This window comes from Alternaria dauci, chromosome 2 (assembly GCF_042100115.1).
Source record: "Alternaria dauci strain A2016 chromosome 2, whole genome shotgun sequence".
Classification (NCBI taxonomy): domain Eukaryota; kingdom Fungi; phylum Ascomycota; class Dothideomycetes; order Pleosporales; family Pleosporaceae; genus Alternaria; species Alternaria dauci.
In genome coordinates this window covers 1,941,595-1,959,773 of record NC_091273.1, presented here as the reverse complement: position 1 = coordinate 1,959,773, position 18,179 = coordinate 1,941,595, and the positions used below count along the sequence as shown (strand labels likewise).

Here is an 18,179-nt window from a genome sequence, read left to right as displayed (position 1 = left end):
CAAGACACAAATACATCTATCTATCAAATTATACCTAGCACTCTACTCATCAACCTCTTCTTCCTGCACACTCAACGCCTCCACACTATCCGCAAGACTCAAGCCCGTCCCAGTTGCTCTGAGCGAAGGTTTCTTCCCCTTTCCCTTTGTCCTCTTCTTATTCTTCGCACCACTACTTTCACCCACCGGCGGCGCATCCCTGACCCAGCGCGAGATGGCTTCAGCCCGTTCCGTGCTGATGGGATACTCGCGGCCGTTGTCCTGCGCCCAGCGCTTCGGGGGAGTGGGTTGCGGCGACACTGGGTTTCCGTCGGCGTCGCTAGAGGGAGATTGCTGTCTCTTCTTCTCGGCTTCCTCGTCTTCTCTGTTGCGGCGTTCGCGTGCGCGGACTGCGCGTTGGAAGCTTTCTTCGTCGACGACGCGTTCGTCGGCTAGGGCTTCGAGTATGGCTTCGTGCTTTTGACGTTCGCGACGCTGAGCGTCCGTTTCGCCGCCGCTGGAACCGTTCATGCCGTTCTTTCCTGCAAGGTCCGTGGAACCGTGTTTGCCACCGCCCCCGTGGCCGGGGAGAGGTGCTGGCCGGCAGAGGTTCTCCCAGGACGTGGATAAGCCGATCCAGTTTCCGGCTCGTCGGAGGACTTCGATCCAGTCTGCGCGTGCAGGGGAGCGCGCGGCGAGGAAAATGGGGTAGCCATCGCAGACACGGGCCAGGCGAGCGGCATTGTGGGCGTGGCGGAGATGCTCCTTGGGGGGTGTTTGGATGAGAGCATGGCAGAGGAGGAGACTGTGCAGAGCGTCTGTAATGAGGGGGTGGTACGTTATGCTCTCGTGACTATCGGCAAAGGCGGTGGCTGCGGCTGAGGCTGGGCTCTCGGAAGAGTTGCGGGGTGGTGGATAAGGGGGTAGGGAGCTCGGAGGGGCAGCGTCGAAAAGCTGGGAGACTTTGAAGATGTCAGGCGCTGGGAGTTTGGGCCATGATGCGCGGTCTGAGGAGGATTTGGTAGAGCCGCGATGGGGAACGAGGGCTTCGGAGATGGGTGATGAGGAGCCGTTTGTCTGCTCGATTAGACGATTCATGTTCGGTTTGATCTTGTCATTGGAATAACCGTTCGCATTACCGTGAGCCGAGTTACCTAACCTACGCAGGAACTCTTGGGCAAGCTCAGCGGAAATGCCGGGGGTATAGTCGAAGTGTGAAAGGAAAGCGAGATAGTCGCGAAGGGCGCGTTTTGCGTTTTGGCGGACTTGCTTGCGGGCTTCCAGACGCAGGTGGTTGCTGTGCGCTTCTTCTGGTGTCACCGGATCTGGTTCCTTGCCCTCAGCGACCTGGGCATCACGCCGCGCCTTTGCCTCTTCGGCGGCCTGTAGGCCATCGAGTGCAGCATTGACGTGGCCGCATGCTATGGTGAAGTATACGCCAGCGCGATGGAACAGCAGCTGAGTTTCGAGCGAACTGGGGTGGTCTTCGTCAGGGATCTTAACCTCCTGTCTCCAATCCCTCCCGTACTGTTCTTGGAGTGTCTTTGCTAGTACAAGCTGGTCCTTACCCGCCCGATGCTGGGCCATGAGATAGCGGGCGGTACTCAGGGCCTCACTAAGGTCCTTGGCCGAGTTCACATAGTCCTCCTTGAATATGCGTGTCAATGCGCGAGTTCGCAGGGGGCTCCCGTCGTTGGGTCGTTCGCTGATGATTTCATTCAAAGTATCCAAAGGTGTACACTGCGCCATCATGCGGCTGGGAATCTTCTCGTGAAAGAAGTGGACGTACTTGGCGTCGACATTGTTGGGCTCGCGCTGCAGCACCAGGTGCGCGACGTCTTCGAGCGTGCTTGCGCTCTGCATGGTGGCCACGCTGGCGGCAATCTCGTCGAGATGGTATGCCTGGCTCAGCTTGTTGGTCGCCAGCTCGCGCATGCGGTGTTTCCGCTCTCTGCTCAGCTTCGAGGTCCCGCCTCCCCCATAGCCTATCCCCAGCGCCGCCGCGTTCCCCAGCATACTGTTCCCATTGTTGAGGCTGTTGCCGAGGGCGGCCGACGTCAGGCCCGACGTGGCGCGCACAGCGAGAGTGGTGGCCTCGTCGACGGCCTTGCGGATCTTGACGAGGTCGTAGAAGACGGCGGGGTCAATGGGGTGCGGGCGCGGGGAGAGGTAGTTGCTATGCGCGAGCGACTCGAGGACCTCAGGGGGAAGCTGGAGCCAGGGGCCGTGGAACGAAGAGATGTAGCGCCAATGCCTAGAGTGCCGCTATTAGGGTATTGTCTCTCTGCATCACGTCGGCAGTACCCGCCCAAACTCACTTGTTGCGACAGATGATGAGGGCAGACGTCGACGGCTCGCCGGCCGCCTTCTTCGCTGGGGCTGCGCCGTTGCTGGCGGGCGTCGGCGTCGACGAGGCGCTGCCGCTGGGCGCCGCATCCGCCTGCGCGCTCTTCTTCTTGCGCGCCATGTTCCCAATCTCCTGGATATGCAACGCTGGCCGGGGACGACTGCTTTGCTTTGCACTGGCCCCAGAGGTGCCGTATCGATAATAAATTTCGTCTTGGCGTGTAGCGCGGAGACGGAGCTTGCGCCCAACTCTCCGACACGCCTCTCTCTCTGCCATCTCTGCCATCTCTGCCATCTCTCCCCTCCGCTGCCCTCCTCGCCATCCTCCATCACCTGGCGCCCTCTTTCCATCCGGCCATCACGTGCCATATCTCACGACGCGACGAATATTCACTCTTCCTGCCACCGCTACCCCGGCCATAGACCGCGGCTGCCACGGCCCTTTGCCTTGACAGGGGGCAAGTGACGGCTTCCTGCAGCGCTTCTTCTCTAGCGCCTGCCCCACTAGTTCTTTGCAGGAGCGCATGCGACACCGACTCCTTCACGCTGTATACCTCGCTCTGTCCAAATAACTCTCGTTAGCCTAGACACCTGAGTACTCGTTCAAACCACCACCACCAACGTCGCCGCCGCAGACCTGGCCGCCACACACACCCCTTCTTTTATCACACACCCTACCCTGCCAGCCAATCTCTCACTTCTTCACCCATGATAGTGGTGTCCACACATGGTCCAGCCCTCGACTTTTCCCATGCCTTTCCCACCCATCACCGTTATTGGCGGGACTAAGTCGCTGGGCCGGCTTCTGTCCGGGCCATATGCGAGAGTCGCTGCATAGTGACTTTGCCATCCTCCACACCAACCAATCCGCTGGCACCATGTGCCGTTCCTGGCCGCATCTTTAGATCGACGCACGATCTGGGCCTGATCTGCTTATTGTTTAGACGATGTGATGAGCATATTCAGCCCAGCCTTGGCCATGGCTAGACTACACAGCATACTGTCACTTGGCTTCAACAAGCACGCTGAGTCCGCCTTAACCATCAGCCAAGCCCACGAATGCGGGGAACGCTGTAAAGGCATCGACACTGATATTGAACCCCTACCAACAACCTCAGTCATTGACCACTTCTTCTTATCAGCGGGGGACCTTCTGCATAAGGAAAGACATGATCTCGCAAACAAACTCTGCAACAAATATGGCTCATGCATCTAAATTGTCGCATCCACATCCTACACCATCATCCAAGTCGTTGGGTGTTGTTTGGACCTCTACCTTCCGGAACGGCTTAGCGAGAGCCGTCTTGCAGCAGCATAATGGCCGTCCTTATTGGCCCATATCTTGTTGATCACACTGCATGCATCTATTATTTGCGCCGACTCATCCCGCTTGGCACGTGCATGCTCTAATGCACTCTCGCTCTGATCAAGTTTGCAGTTAATTCTTGATATGTAAGAGGTGGCTGCTACACTAACTGATGTGTGGTTCGCACCAGTGCGATACAGCGGTGCTGGTACCAACTTCATAGCACGTCCTTCAGAGTGGAGATTTGACATTCAGTCCTATTGCGGCTTCAACCGAACCGCAACGTAACCACAACTGCTTACGTTGCTGACGAATGCCTTGACGAGTAATACCGCCAAGCTGCTGTCGCATACTGCTGGTCATCTCCTTCCCGGTCTCGCGAGAACAGCAATTCGTGCACGCCAATGAGGCCGATTGGCGCTTTGTAATAGATGTGATGCTTCAGCAAGGGCATCACAGTTCAGTATGTCTGGTCGTGCCGCTATCTGCTGAGGGGTAACAAGAATCGGTCTTCATGCCGAACTCCAAACATCTACGTTTCACGATTTCGGCGAATCGAGCAACGATTCTACATCCTGGAAGTCATCGAAACAACTACCGACGTGTGTAGGTTGAGGCTGAGGGATCACCGCTGTTGCGAATGTTTCGTTGCAACTTTCGATTGCCAGCTGCACTGACACGGCACGCACCCCGTCCGGGAGATACTCGACAAGGTTGCTTGGCCGTCTATTCGTGGAGCTTGACACAAAGCTTATTCCAATACGCTAGCGTCCGACTTCAACCAGGCGTGCGCGGGATGGCTGACGGAAGCTAGTTCAGCGTATATGAAGTGTATTGCGGGGTAACTCGACTCCCAAAGATCTTCTCTGTTGCGGACAGTCGCCTCAAAACGCAACAAGAGCTGGTCGGTATCACTTCATCAAGTTGGACACAAGCAGTTTGCGTTGTTTGATGGGATTGTAGGTCGGCTGGCTCGGGGAAGATGTCAAAGGTGACCGGACCCTAGGTTTCATCTGCTTAGGCATATCTGCAGCATGACAAGCGCATGTCCAATCCCTTAGCGCCCCTCTGCTGGTATCGGCAGCGTGACTGTGTCTTTGCGTCTCAGTGGTGTATTACGACAATACCATCGAATCACGACTACGTCAATTCTCCACTCGCCCTGCAGCTTGCACCTCGGTCCCTCGAGACAGAAGGTCGAGAATCGAACAGGGTATCACGTATGCCAGTTGCAGTTCCCTTCCCTATTGGATATCGCTAGACCGGCACGCTGATGTCCCATTGCCACGACTGGCAGTACCCCGGCGTGAGCGCACCTGGATGTTCTCAGCATGTTTCCATGTGAGCAAGCGGGTAGAAGTGGGTGTGCTGGCCGGCCATCTAGTAGGTCCAACTCCAGCGCTATGGCTTCAAGACCCGGTTGCATCGACATGAGGCTAACTTGCCGTTGATAACGCCGCCTTCTAGGATGTGTGCAGCATATCCTTGCCGCAAAGTACACTATTTCTACCCCTCAGTCACCCTCCTCGATTGCTCAACTCTGCGGTTCTCCATCTCCTTATTGTTCATTGTTCGCTTACTATCTGTTTGCTTCCCGTCAATTCGTCATGGAGTTCTTCAGAAAGCAGGCTCAACGGAGTCAAGAAGCGATAGCTACAGATACCACCCTTCAGCGTACTGTACGGTATGGTAGCAAGGCTATTCGTGCCGCTCCCTCAGTTGCAGGTCAATACCTGCTTCAAAAGGCGCCCATTATTCAATGGTTGCCAAAGTACAATCCACGGTGGCTTCTTAACGACACGTTGGCTGGCATCACTGTCGGTGTGCTCCTCATTCCTCAGTCTCTGGCATATGCCAAGATTGCGACAATACCTGGACAGTATGGACTCATGTCAAGTTGGCTACCGAACTTTCTCTACCTCGTCATGGGAACATCTAAAGGTAAGCCGTTTGAACGAGGCTGAGAGTAACCGCTAACATTGTTCCCAGATTTGTCCACTGGTCCCACTTCGCTTATGGGTCTGTTGACGGCGGAGATAATTGCAGATGTTACTCAAGACGGATATTCACCGCAAGCAATTGCTTCTGCAGTTGCCATGTCCGTCGGTATCTACTCCATGGCGCTAGGCTTGCTCAAGCTTGGCTTTCTGCTAGAGTTTATCTCCGTGCCCGTTTTGAGCGGCTTTATCTCGGCAGCCGCCATCGTCATCATGCTCGGCCAGATCCCATCGCTGTTCGGCATCTCCGTCGGCTCTGGTACAGCAAACATCATCCATGACCTCTTCGCCAAGATACCCCAGTACGATGGTCCGACATGCGGAGTGGGCCTTGGTGGCCTGCTGCTGCTATATCTCATGCAGAAGATGGGACAGCGCTGGGGTAAGAAGAGTAAAGCTATCTGGCTGCTGGCGCTTGGTCGCAGTGCTGTAGTACTCGTCCTCTTCGCTGGTATATCGTACGCAGTCAACAAGGACATCGACCTAGAGAACGATGATCCCGTTTGGGCACTCAGTAAAGTCAAATCTGATGGCATTGCAACGCCTCGGATGCCTGACTCTGCTCTCATCGGCAAGGTGTTTGCTAGAAGTATTGCGCCCTTCATTGCTGCTGCACTGGAGCACTTGGCTATTGCCAAAGCCTTTGGCCGGAAGAATGGCTATGTGACTGATGCTGCACAAGAGCTGGTCTACCTTGGGTTCACCAATTTCTTCAATTCCTTCTTCTCATCCATGGCGGTAGGCGGCGCTATGTCGCGTACCGCGGTCAACTCAGAGTCTGGCGTCAAGTCCCCAGCATATGGTCTTATTGCTGGTGGTGTCGTCATCCTCAGCATCTTCAAACTCTCGCCAGCACTCTACTGGATCCCCAAAGCCACACTCGCCGCTATCATCGTCACAGCGGTCTGGCATATCGTAGTTCCCCTCAAAGTCTTTTACGGCTACTGGCGGACTTCGCTCGTCGACTTTACAACCTCAATGCTAGCCTTCTGGCTTACCCTCTTCGTCTCATCAGAAGTCGGTATTGGCACGGCCGTTGGCTTCAACATTGTCTACCACCTTCTCTTCATGGCATTCCACCGCGTCCACCGCATCACTTCTATCGAGGTAACCTCTCACGGCCGCCAGCCTGGCATGCATGCTACCCCTATTGATACCCAAGTTTTCCGCATCCACCAATCCATGCTCTTCTACAACGCTTACCACATCAAAACACAATGCCTCGACGCGATCCAGACTTTCAACTCCGGTGACGTGGCAACCCTCGAAGCTGCCCACGCAAACCGCAACTGGAGCGTCGCAGGCAAAGACCGCGCCTTGCGTCTACGCACCAAAGCTGAGATTCTGGAAGAACCTGTTCAGATCCGCAGTGTGGTGCTCGACATGTACGCGATGCACAACATCGATACGACTGGCCTTACCCATCTCAAGGATCTCAAAGCAGATATCGAAGCGTATGGCGGAAAGAACACACAGTTTAGACTTGTGGGCTTGAATGATCGCGTGCGCGAGCGCTTTGCGAGGTTCGGGTGGCAACTCCGAGACGCGAATGAGGTGAATAAGAAGGGTACGGTGGTGTATGACTCTGTTGAAGAAGCTGTTTTGCGTCGCTCGAGGACGTTCTCGTCGGATGAGATTGTGGTGGAACCTACAGAGGTATATGTCGTTGGGAATGAGAAGAGTAAGGTGTAGATGAGCTGGTGAAGTGACGCATGCTGGATGTGCAATGTCTCTTCTTTGCTATTCTCTCGTTATGCAGATGTAGTTACACGATGCCTTGAGACACTTTCATTGTTTTCCCTATTTAGTTGTGGTGTTACACAGCTACACACAAGGCATGTTTCGCAATCGAGCAAAGAAGCATCTTATCTCCACCTTGACATACCAAATACTCAATGCTCTCTACCTTTCGTCTCCTCGTCCTGTGCATGCGCTTTTCTGTCTTTGCCATCTACCCAATCCTCTACGAGTTATCGATTGTCTCAGCAAGACTACCAAACATCCCTCTACAGCGCTCCCTGTTACGCATCTTCTGCTCTGCCTGGCTCAGTGCTGGGTCGATGATGGTCTGGATATTTGATCGCAATGTAACTGAGATATCGCCGCGCAAACCGTACGCGTAGGTTTCGTAGCTGGTCTCTTGGTCCATTTCGTCAGGGTTGAGAAACATTTCCGGCCGCAACATCGGAACAGGGTGACGCGTTGTCTCGTTGCGTAGTCCTGAAGACGGTTCGGGAGATGGATTGACGGAGGAAGTGACGGGCAAGTTGGCTGAGGTTGGCGGCGAAGACGAATGTAAGTCGTCGTGAGCATTCATCTCATCGGCCCAACTCTGGTTGTTTGCGTGTATGGAGTCCATCGAGACCTGATTGCGGATCAAGCCTGGAGAATGTGAATGGTACATCGAAGAGTCAGTCTTCCCTGCAACCATACTTTCACCACCAGCAGACACTGTAGTATCATTCTCAGGTTCTCGTTGTGGTCCATCATTAGCAAACCTCACTGGCTCTTCCCGACCAACTGCCTCACCCTCCATGGCATCGCTATATCGTACAGACTCAGGAATTGGCGGAATGACACCTTCTCCAAATGTGAGAAAAGAGTCGTCTGCGAAGAAGACTGTGTGTGCGTATGGGGCCGGGAATATGTACGGCTGTGTATCCTCCAAAGACTTACGTCGAGGCATAATGACAGACGGAGACTCGACGGTAGTCCCCTTGGGGAGGCGTACTGGGCTTACTCTCATTGCGGTAGTGGGACTTGAAGTCATCTTTCTCGGTGGCTGTATTGGAGTAGATGTTCTGCTGGTTTGCTTCGGAGCAGAAGACGAAATCGAAGCAAGCGGATTGTCTAGTTCCTCATGTGAACAAGTGAATATGATGTTTGGAAACTTGAATACTGACCGTGGGAGTGTGAGTACTCCTTCTTGTGAGTGAGTATGTATGATGGCTGGAGAACTAGGCACCGACTGCGGAAGCAGTATCCCTTTCGCTGTTACATCGAGCTTCAAGGGCTTGGTGTCCTCTGTTGGATCTTTGGAAGAAGCCAGCAATTTCTGTCCATCCTCATCAAGCTCATTAATTGCCGCTTCGAGCGTCGTCAGGTTACCCATCTCCCGGTTGTGGTGTAGCAAGCGAGGTTGAGAACGTTCATCGAGTCTGCCGTTCATGACTGGAAGGTCCACGGCATTCGCATGGTTAACTACTGATTCCTTCCTGGTGATAGAAGCAGCAGCAGCAGCAGCAGCATTATCAGTTACCGGGTAAGTTGATGCCTTGTTTTCTCCATGGTGGAGGTGGAGGAATTTGCTCCAAAATGACCTCAAATCAAAGGACGATTCTATCTCTGTCGTGACTTTTTTGGCCTTATAGTCCTTTGTCAGTGTCGATTTCCGAGCAAGCTTCAGTACGGAGTAGCTTGACAGCTTGAACAAATCGAAAGGAACAATGTCAGCTACAACTTCTTTCTCCACCCTCGTAATCTCAATCTCCGTCCCGCCGTACGGCTTCCTAGCAGGTAGGATCCTCTGAGAAGTCCGTAACGGTGAGCATTCGGTACGGTATATCCCGTCTTGCCTCCTCAGTCCCAACTCTTTCTTCGCACTCACGTTAGCACGATGTTGTTGAGCAGTCCTTGCCTTTTTGTCTCCAAACCACTTTGTGATAATCGTCTCAGCTACTTCAATCCGGTCAGCATAGCGGGAGATGAGGCTAACATATGCATCTCGTGCCACATCCGACCAATGACAATCATTTTGGCAGGCATGTATGTGCCAGATCATGTCATAAACATCCCAGCTAGTGATTTCGACTTCGTTTGACTCCGTGGGTGGTTTGGGTAATTCCGTGAAAGATTGCTCGCAAATCGGACAGCATGATGGAGAGATAATACGGAGACAGGTAACGCGGTGATGGAAGGCATCAAGGGCTTTCAAGTTCCGCAGATCGGCGTTGCAAAGAAGGCATGATGTCGTTGGAAGATCCGTAGAGTGTAGCGGTACAGGAATTGAGAGTTCATTATCCTCAGGTGGGATATCAGTATCTTGCGGGATCTCCGTCGTGGTTTGGTTGCCCTCCTCAACCTCGCAACTCTCCAGGTTCTCGTTCAACTCGCCCTTTGCGTTCTTCGCCTGGGTCCGTAACACGTCCCAGCACTGGTTGAAGTGTACTATGGCCTTGGCTCCAGACTGAAGATCCAGCCATCGGTAGCATATTGCGCACTTAGATTGATCGGCGCGTATGAATCTTTCAGGAACAGCCGGTAGTGGGCGAGCTGGATCTTGAATGGCCGGAGACGGAGGCGCAGTGGGAGCTTCTTTTGCCGGCATTGCTATCGATTTCTTAGCAGGGGGGTTTTTCTTGGAGAGCTTTCGATAATAAATTGAGCGCATTGGTTGTTTTTTGAAAGTCAACCGCGGTGAATGAGTTGAGAAAGGGCAGGGAATTGATGTTGTGTCAGGACTGTTTATGTTAGAGCAGTGATTAGAAGAGCACTGAATGATAGTAGTTGAGTGAAACCAGACGTGTTCGTGTGCCTAGGTATCACCCTACACGTTCACCAAAGCAGGTGCTATGAATTTGACCGCTGGGTCACTTGGGCCTTCTCTGTCGCTCTGTGAGTCGCTCGCTTTCGTCTATGGGTCATAGCCGTACCATGGATGGGATGAAGATGTACCATGGAACTGCCTCGCGATGACTTCGTGAGTCAGAGGTGAGGATAGCATATACCTGTGAGTATAAAAACATTGAAACAATGTCAGATACTTTCCGTGCCATTTCCAATGCCAATACTCCTCTCGTGCTGGGTTCCGAGGCGAACGAACACTAATTTGCCCAGGCACTTCTTTATTCAATGGCGCCTTCATTGACTTCATCATTCAACAGCCTTTTGCTGAGCCTGGGTTTCCCATTGCTGAATTTTGTGTTGTTAAGTATGTCATACATCGAATAACTTCGATGCGATCTCGAATACGGCGTCGACGACGTACTCCGTCGGTTCCAATGCAACCATCGGAAGTTCCAGCATTGTTCGGCCACCAGGAAACACCAACATATTGCAGTCTTTCTACACAACGTCAGCAAATTCATGATTACATATACAGAACAGTGCCCGCCTCTTTCTGGTCGCTATCATCGTCAAGGTACATTACATCGCTACATCAGAGAGCCAAGTACCGAATTCGGACTCATGATAAACTCCCGTCCCCAAGAAGCACTACATGTCTCTTATGCGGCCATGCACCTCCCATGCGACGGGTGGCTGGCTGCAGCCTGACACTGCTACGAGTTCAAGTTTCGAATGGCTGACATCTGGCCGGCAAGCGAAAAGCTTCCTATGTGCTCTCAGGCGAGTGCGCCTACTTGAGATGGCGCTTCATGCTAGAACAAATGCATAAGCGTCGCTATCTCGAATGCGCTGCAATCATTCAGAGAACTTGATTCTCGCGAAGGGGAGTTCGCCTCATTCCGCAAACATTTACGTTCCTTCCGCGGAAACCCGAAAGCTTTGGACAAACGGCAATCTCAAACGGCGTGCCCTCTCCGGAAAAGCGTCGGAAGGGGGGCCTGAGGTGATGAACCCAGAAGAAAAAGGAATCAACCGCATGATGCAGGATCGCAGCGTGATAAGAGACGAGATGGTGTTGCCGGTGGAGAAAGCCGACGACAATGCAATCCTTCGGAGGATGTTGGGGAAGGAGTCTACGTCATCGGCTGCGGACTAGTGCAAAAAGGGAATAGCGCAGAAGCGATCGGTGTGAGCAGGGCTGTGAACATAATTTCTGTTTGCAAGAACGTACTGCTTTCTAGATAGCATGGGGTATCAATGAACCTCGTTCAATGGCATAGATCAAAAGCCAACTTTTAGTGAATCGTAATCTTCCGCTTACTTAGAACATTTGCCTGTTCTTCATCTCCACAGGCAAGAAGCACATCAGCAGTGCAGACAGCCAGATACCACCGGCACCTAGCCAAAGGATACCGGAGCTGTTGTCTGCAAGGAGCTGAGCGCCCGCGTAGGGCGCGACGATTCCTGCGATGCGACCCAAGCACGAAAGCATGCCGCTAACACTGCCGCGGTATACCGTGTCGAAGAGTTCCGGAGCGGATGCGTACAAGACTGCGTTGAAGTACTAACATTTATTAGTGTTGCCAAATCAACGTTTAGTAATCGCACTTACGGTTTGCATGATATACTCCAAAGCGTTCAGGCCCACATAGGCCGCAGTGTTGGAGACCTGAGTGTACATGGCCATGGAGATACCCTGGCAAAGAGCGGAGAAAACCAGTGACCATTTTCGGCCAACCAGAGGTAGCTGGATAGAGGCAAGAGCGAGGACGGCACCGATAATTCCCGGGAAATAGATGATTAGGTACTGCTCATATGTGTCGCTCACGGTCCCACGACCTTCATCGACGTTGTTTCGCAACAGGATAAGTGGGAGGAAGTTTCCCGCAAGGTTGAAGGACCAGTAGTCGCCCTGTTCATTGTCAGCTGATACCAAAATGTTTGCAAGTGATGGTACTCACCATGTATGTGATTGCAAGCAAGACAAAGATGAAAGCGGACAGCTTGTTAGTAAAGATACCCTTGAGGCGAGTCAACTCCTTTCCGAATCCGCTGATGACCTTCTTGGTAGTGGCCTTTGTGCCTTCAGGGCCTTCATTTGCCACTCGTGTGCTTGATGTAGCATTTGAAGACGCCTCGTCTATGGCGGCAAACATCTCCATAGTCAATGTTGGGGCCGGTTGCTTGTTGAACTTCGCAATCTTGTGCAGAACATCGAGGGCCTCCTGCTCTCTTCCTCTTGCAAGCAAGAACTTGGGCGATTCGTGGAAAGTGAAGACGAAGTAGCGGAGGAAAAAGACTGCCAATGTCATGCATCCAAGAACGATGACAGTGTAGCGCCATCCCATATTGCTGTCGACGGTACAGCAGGCTTCTCCGGAACCGACATCGGGACAAGCTAGCAGTTCAGGATCACAGCGCCATTTGGCTTGACCAGTGGTGCCGTAGGCGATGCAGGATGCGATAGCAACACCGATTGGTTGCCACATGGAGAGAAGGGCGACAAGGAAACGTCGGTTATGAGGTAGAAACTCAAGTGCTATGGTTGCATCAATCGGAATGTTGCCTCCTAGACCAAGGGACGCGAGGAAGTAAATGGCGCATATCGCACCATAGTTGTATTTGGGGGCGGCCTGGCTGCTGGTTAATCTTTGTTTGGGGAAAAAGCATTCTTGTTGACGTACCAGCAAAAGTCCGAATACCGAAGTAATGAGGCAAGTCAGATTGAAAGCCCATTTGCGGCCGATGATATCCACCGCAAGGCCAAAGCCAAGCGCGCCAACAGCCAGTCCTGCATTAGCAATTGCAAAAATGTCTCCAGTGTGTGCATCTGAGACTCCCATCTATGGAAGATTTAGTACGGATTACTTGCTCGACATTGGACAACTCACCTCCTGGTAGATAGCGGAAGCGATCAGACCGACACCTTGTGACCATGCGAGATCAAGAAAGTAACCAAAGCCACAAAGGAACCAGATGCATATTTGGTACTTTCCCATTCCGAACTTGTCGAGTTCAACATTGATGAGAGCGGCCTTCTTCTCAAAGGTGTTGAGCGGGTTCGCGGCAGTACCCTTGAGAATTGCAGCAAAGGACAAGTCGGTTTGGTCGACACGCTCTACGTCATTGTAGATTGGAATCTCAACCTCAGGACGCGCTTTCTCGGGGTGATCGACAGGCATCTTCTCGTTCTCCGGGTGCTCGACAGGTATCTTCTCGTCATCGCTGAGATGCGCTTTGCTACGCTCCGACTGGTTGACATCCATATCTGTAATGGGCGGGCGCGATATGATGTGCAGAATACTGTCAGGTGACCTCGCGTAGACTGAGCAAAGGGTGGTCGCCGCGTGGTGATGGCAGGTAACAGGACCGGTACAATGGGACAAACGTATTATACATATGCGCGGGGGAACACCCAGGCCTTGCACGCTACCATCGACTACTCGCGAAAACGGATCTAAGCGATAGAGGCGTTACCATCTCAACGCTGATCTGAGCCTTGTCTGTCCAACGGCGCCCGTCCCCAAGACGGCTCGAGTGCGGCTAGTCGGGTCTGATTGGCTGCCACCAACTGGTGACGACATCGCAAGCGGCCTTGTCTTTCGCGTGGAACTGTGACTTCGGCATGGCCGTGTAGCGATAAATTTTGAACAGAGCTAACGGGATGCACTAAGAGCGTAGGTACACCAGACAGTTGATAGGTTCGCGGTCCCGTGGTAATGCGGTTGTAAGACCCAGGCGGCGACATCAAACAATATGCACTACGCAGTGCTCAGACCAACGTATCCGCACAATGCTGAAGGTTACGCAGTGAGCTTAGTTGCAGCGTCAATTCCCAGCACGCCTGTTGCTAATTCATCTCCACTGTCCTCCACTCTATTCTCGATTATCGCCGTGGAGCTCGAACACTCGTTTCAATATCCACAGAGCCGGCGCCAGATACCGAGATCTCGTTTTTCGCCGTAGTCTAGCCGCTTCGTTTTTTCCAATATCCTGAGTTCATGATCAGAGATCGTCTATACTGAATATGGTCTAGCGTCAAGTCCGATTACGCCACCTTGAAGCACTCGCGTGGTCCGCTGCGGTAATCTGGCAACTGTCCTCACGTCACAACTGACGGGTTTTTTCATTGTATCCACCACTAGGGGACTGTAACTGACACTGTCATCCTCAAAGTAGGAAAGTACACATGCTGACATGTTGCTGCATTGCCACAGGCGGCTGCAAGACAAGGACAATCACGGCAGGATAGTCTTGTCAAAGAACTTTCATTTCTCATGGCCTCTGCTCGAGTTTCATCTCCCTTCTGTGTGCCCATCTGTGTTCTCACTCCTATCATCCAACAACCTCAACGATGTTATTCCTCTTTGGTAGAGACATAGTAACGTCTCTCTGCGCAGCAAGTCCTGATCCACCAGTCGAGGCGCCCGTCAGCGCCTTCCGCAGCTGGTTCAGAATCGCAAACTCGGTACGGAGCTTGATAGCATACACAGCAACCTTGTAGAAGCCCTGGAGATTGAAGTATCCGCTGAAACACAATATCATGACGCTGCAATCGAGTACGATGATGAGGACGTTGACAGCGATGAGATTTCGAAGGTTGGTACGTGTGGCATTGCGGCAATTGCCGAGAATTTCTGCATTCTTGAGGTATTTGGCCGTTTCGTAGATGTAGAGGATGTTGGTAAGGGTCTGCAGAGGCGGAGATACGAAGTCAGCGTGTGTCTTATATACATCTCGTACAGTCACAACTTACCTCTTGAACGAAAAAGGCAGAGACTTGCACTTTGTCCCAGGCAACGTTGGCGTCGTGAAGGCGTGCTGTGAAATTTGGGTGACGCTACGATCAATTAGTATGGTACAGTCGCTTGCGACGAATGACGTGCAGCAATCACTGCGAGCAAAACTGTGGTCAGGCCAAATATGACCGAGTCAGTAATTATCATATAGAGGACGTAGCGTCCGATTCGCGTGTGCTTTAGTACAAGGTTGAGGCGTGAGTAAAGGACAAGTGACTGGGCGACCACGTATGTCAGCCACGCCAGCTCAATAACGATAATGGGCGAGTACGCTTCCCATATGCGGAAGTTGAGCAAAAGGATTGCGATGCCGTGAATGATGAGACCCCAGCTGCACAACAGGCAGCTCCAGAAGTACAAGCTGCGGCTTGTGGTCCTGGTGAGTAGGCGGACGTTGAGCTCGATGCAGAGGTACCACGCGACTCCCAAGAAAGCTACTGCAGTCATGGAAGGTGCAAGGCCGCCAAATTCGGTTACCGCAGCGTGGCTGACGTCTTCTGATGTTGTGGACATGATTGCGAGTTTGAGGAAGGTGCGCGCGGGTTCGTCTGCAGTATATACCAAAAGAATTGAATTTTCTGATCGGGGCGAGGTGAACGAGAGCTGATGGAAGGTTGAACTGGCGTGAAGAGGAACTTGGGTCGGCAAACGAGGTTTCGCAGACTGGGCCTTGCTCGTTCATCATCTTCACCGTGACTACCATTTTGGACTCGGCAATTACCAGGCGATAGTGCAAGCGAGCACGTCCTACCTGCACACCCCTGTCCTGCCTGGATTCCCTTGTCCATAGCAGGGCAGAGTGTTCTGAAAAGATGCTACTATCCGGCAAGCAGGGCGGTGAAGCAGCCATGGTCGAAAAGCAGAATATGGTATAAGATGGTAACTTTTAAGATCTGCCTATTTGCTGGGCGTCACGGGTGACGGACCATCATCCCAGCCGCCAGTGTGCCCTGACGATCATATGCTTTTTGTCCTTCATGCCTCACTTCCCCGCATGAGTGTTGATCTCAGCGACGTTTTCCTGCCTGCTCAAGATCTTCTTAGGGCCCCAAGTACCAGCTCTGCCACCAGAGTCAACACGGCCTTTCATAGGACTCATCCTCCCATCACCTCCAGTACCTCCACCAATCTCGTTGATGTTCTTGGGAACGACGGCCATCTTGAGGGTGGACAGAGGATTCAATGGTGTCGCGGGAATGCTTGCAGAGCCGCTGCCACCGCCGCTCCTCTTACTCCTGGGCTTCTTTCCAACTGAGGTCTCAATCCAAGCACCACCTTCCTTCTTGGCCCTGCGCTCAGCCTCTTCTCTCTCGCGTCTTATACGCTGCTCCGCCTCTCGCTCTCTTGCCGCCCTGTCACGAGCCTCACGCCGGACACGTTCCTCCCTGGCCCGCAATTCTGCCGCTTGCTTCTCCCTCATGGCACGCTCGCGAGTCTCGTAAGCTTTGGCAAACTCGTGCTGCTCGAACCGGGCTTGGGCTTCCGTCTCGGCGCGGGCCTCAAGCTTGATGCAAGGGTAGCACGGGAAGTGCGAAGGACGAGGTTGATCATCTTCGCTGATATCGGGGCATACTGTGTTGGAGAGAAAGCCCGCGCGGCACATTTCGATGTAGGGACGGTCCGAGAGGTGGTTGCATGTGTGGAGCTTCTTCCAGTAGAGGCACATGTTGGAGATGTCTGAATACAGTCAGTGACGTGTGGGAAAACGAGGTTTTGGATAATACTCACTTTGTCAAGACGTGACTTCAGATCACGAGAGATTGGTGTTGATGCTTTGAGGACGACTGGAAGAGGGTAAAGTAGGTAAAGGCGTGATGGTCGTCACTGTGGACCCGAAGAAGGTTGGGAAGTCACAGCAGTGAGGTGAGAGAAGGTCAACGGGTAGCCCATGCTTCGCCAAAGTGACTCGTCGCGTATAGTTGGCAAGAGCGTCTAAGACGGGTGAGTGAGGAGAATGACATGCGAGGCAGGAGCGACCCGCCTCAACTGGGAAGGCAATAACAGAGTTCAGGGCCTGAAAGGCAAGTAGACAAGGACGAGTGCTGGTGCATGGCTAAGGCCAATGGTACGAGATACTGAAATTATAAAGGGTATATCCATCGCAATACGCGGACCGCCGGGATCTGATGTGCATCGGTACACACTCCCAGCATATTATGCCTACCCTGAAACATGCACAAGACAGCATGCCAGACCTAAGCGACGCCGCCAATAATGGCCCAGAAGTACACAAGGAGAGGCGGAGAAAGACATGGAGACATTTACGCCTTCATCTTCCGTCGCACCTCAGGGCGGGCGCCACGGTGTTCGATCTCAGTGATGCGGCTACCGCCTATCTCCTTGATCTTGGCAATAAGAGTATCGGTCTCATCGAGCTCTTCAATATCATCGCCGCCTCCGATGCTCTTGCCCATGAGAAGAATGTTGGGCACTGTCCGTCGACCTGTAGACTTGTGTAGGAATGCTTGTAGCTGTTGGCCTATGGGGCTTTGGTCCAGCTCAACGACGTAGGGCTCGGGTTTGATGTTGTATTTTTCGAGAAGAATGTGTTTCGCCTTTTTCGAGTAAAGGCAGTAGGATTTGGAGAAGATGATCACTGTGGCCAATTAGTGACTGCGCATGGGATAGGGGCAGTGCAGGAGTAGCGTACTTGGGCTCTTCTTGAGGATGGCATTCAGCTCCATCTCGACTTCGTGGTCTTCGAGCGTCTCATTTTCCTTCATCGTGGTTTGGTCGCGCGGTCTGCCGCCTTGTTGCGCGACGCCAGGAACCTTGTCGCCATCCATCTTGACTCTGCCCGCGACGCTCTTCTGGTCCGGGCCCTCGACTTGTGCCTTGTGGTCTGCATATTTGTTCTCGGCGTTCTTCTTGGCCTGATCCTCTGCAGCTTTGAGTCGCGAACCGACGCTCTCTGCGTCGCGTTGCTTGGCCGCTTCTGCATATTCTTTCTCTTGCAAGGCTTGTTGCGTCTTTGTGTAGAAATCTGATGTTTGTGTTTGGTGTGCTGCTCTTGACATGTAGAAGAGAACGACGACTGTGACGACGATGAGGATGCTAAAGAACCTCATGCGACGTTGTGACGGCATGATGGCGATGTATGTGAGGGTTGGATATGTGTCGTCTGGTGAGCGGGCTCGTTCGTGCTCAGGACTTGCTGAGCTGATGTACGGCTCGAATACTGCCAAG

At 52.9% G+C, this 18,179-nt stretch overlaps 6 protein-coding genes across 6 annotated transcripts; 1 reads left to right on the top strand and 5 right to left on the bottom strand.

The window, feature by feature from the left end:
• Positions 1–42: 42 nt before the first annotated feature.
• Positions 43–2,446, bottom strand: ACET3X_002664 (uncharacterized protein; the record flags this gene model as incomplete). The annotated part of the gene is made up of 2 exons (XM_069449432.1): positions 43–2,233; positions 2,298–2,446. 2 exons carry the CDS (start codon positions 2,444–2,446, stop codon positions 43–45), a joined length of 2,340 nt encoding a protein of 779 aa, XP_069309211.1.
• A 2,792-nt stretch (positions 2,447–5,238) lies between these two features.
• On the top strand, positions 5,239–7,320 carry ACET3X_002663 (uncharacterized protein; the record flags this gene model as incomplete). The annotated part of the gene is made up of 2 exons (XM_069449430.1): positions 5,239–5,572; positions 5,621–7,320. 2 exons carry the CDS (start codon positions 5,239–5,241, stop codon positions 7,318–7,320), a joined length of 2,034 nt encoding a protein of 677 aa, XP_069309210.1.
• A 271-nt stretch (positions 7,321–7,591) lies between these two features.
• ACET3X_002662 (uncharacterized protein) lies at positions 7,592–8,740 on the bottom strand (the record flags this gene model as incomplete). Its single annotated transcript, XM_069449429.1, has 3 exons — positions 7,592–8,010; positions 8,369–8,478; positions 8,532–8,740. 3 exons carry the CDS (start codon positions 8,738–8,740, stop codon positions 7,592–7,594), a joined length of 738 nt encoding a protein of 245 aa, XP_069309209.1.
• A 2,775-nt stretch (positions 8,741–11,515) lies between these two features.
• Positions 11,516–13,460, bottom strand: ACET3X_002661 (uncharacterized protein; the record flags this gene model as incomplete). The annotated part of the gene is made up of 5 exons (XM_069449428.1): positions 11,516–11,758; positions 11,807–12,106; positions 12,156–12,827; positions 12,879–13,037; positions 13,086–13,460. The coding sequence occupies 5 exons, from the start codon at positions 13,458–13,460 to the stop codon at positions 11,516–11,518; spliced, it is 1,749 nt and encodes a 582-aa protein (XP_069309208.1).
• Positions 13,461–14,529: 1,069 nt separating this feature from the next.
• ACET3X_002660 (uncharacterized protein) lies at positions 14,530–15,506 on the bottom strand (the record flags this gene model as incomplete). Its single annotated transcript, XM_069449427.1, has 3 exons — positions 14,530–14,886; positions 14,951–15,034; positions 15,090–15,506. The coding sequence occupies 3 exons, from the start codon at positions 15,504–15,506 to the stop codon at positions 14,530–14,532; spliced, it is 858 nt and encodes a 285-aa protein (XP_069309207.1).
• A 469-nt stretch (positions 15,507–15,975) lies between these two features.
• Positions 15,976–18,079, bottom strand: ACET3X_002659 (uncharacterized protein; the record flags this gene model as incomplete). Its single annotated transcript, XM_069449426.1, has 5 exons — positions 15,976–16,549; positions 16,611–16,670; positions 16,722–16,736; positions 17,259–17,589; positions 17,644–18,079. 5 exons carry the CDS (start codon positions 18,077–18,079, stop codon positions 15,976–15,978), a joined length of 1,416 nt encoding a protein of 471 aa, XP_069309206.1.
• Positions 18,080–18,179: the final 100 nt, after the last annotated feature.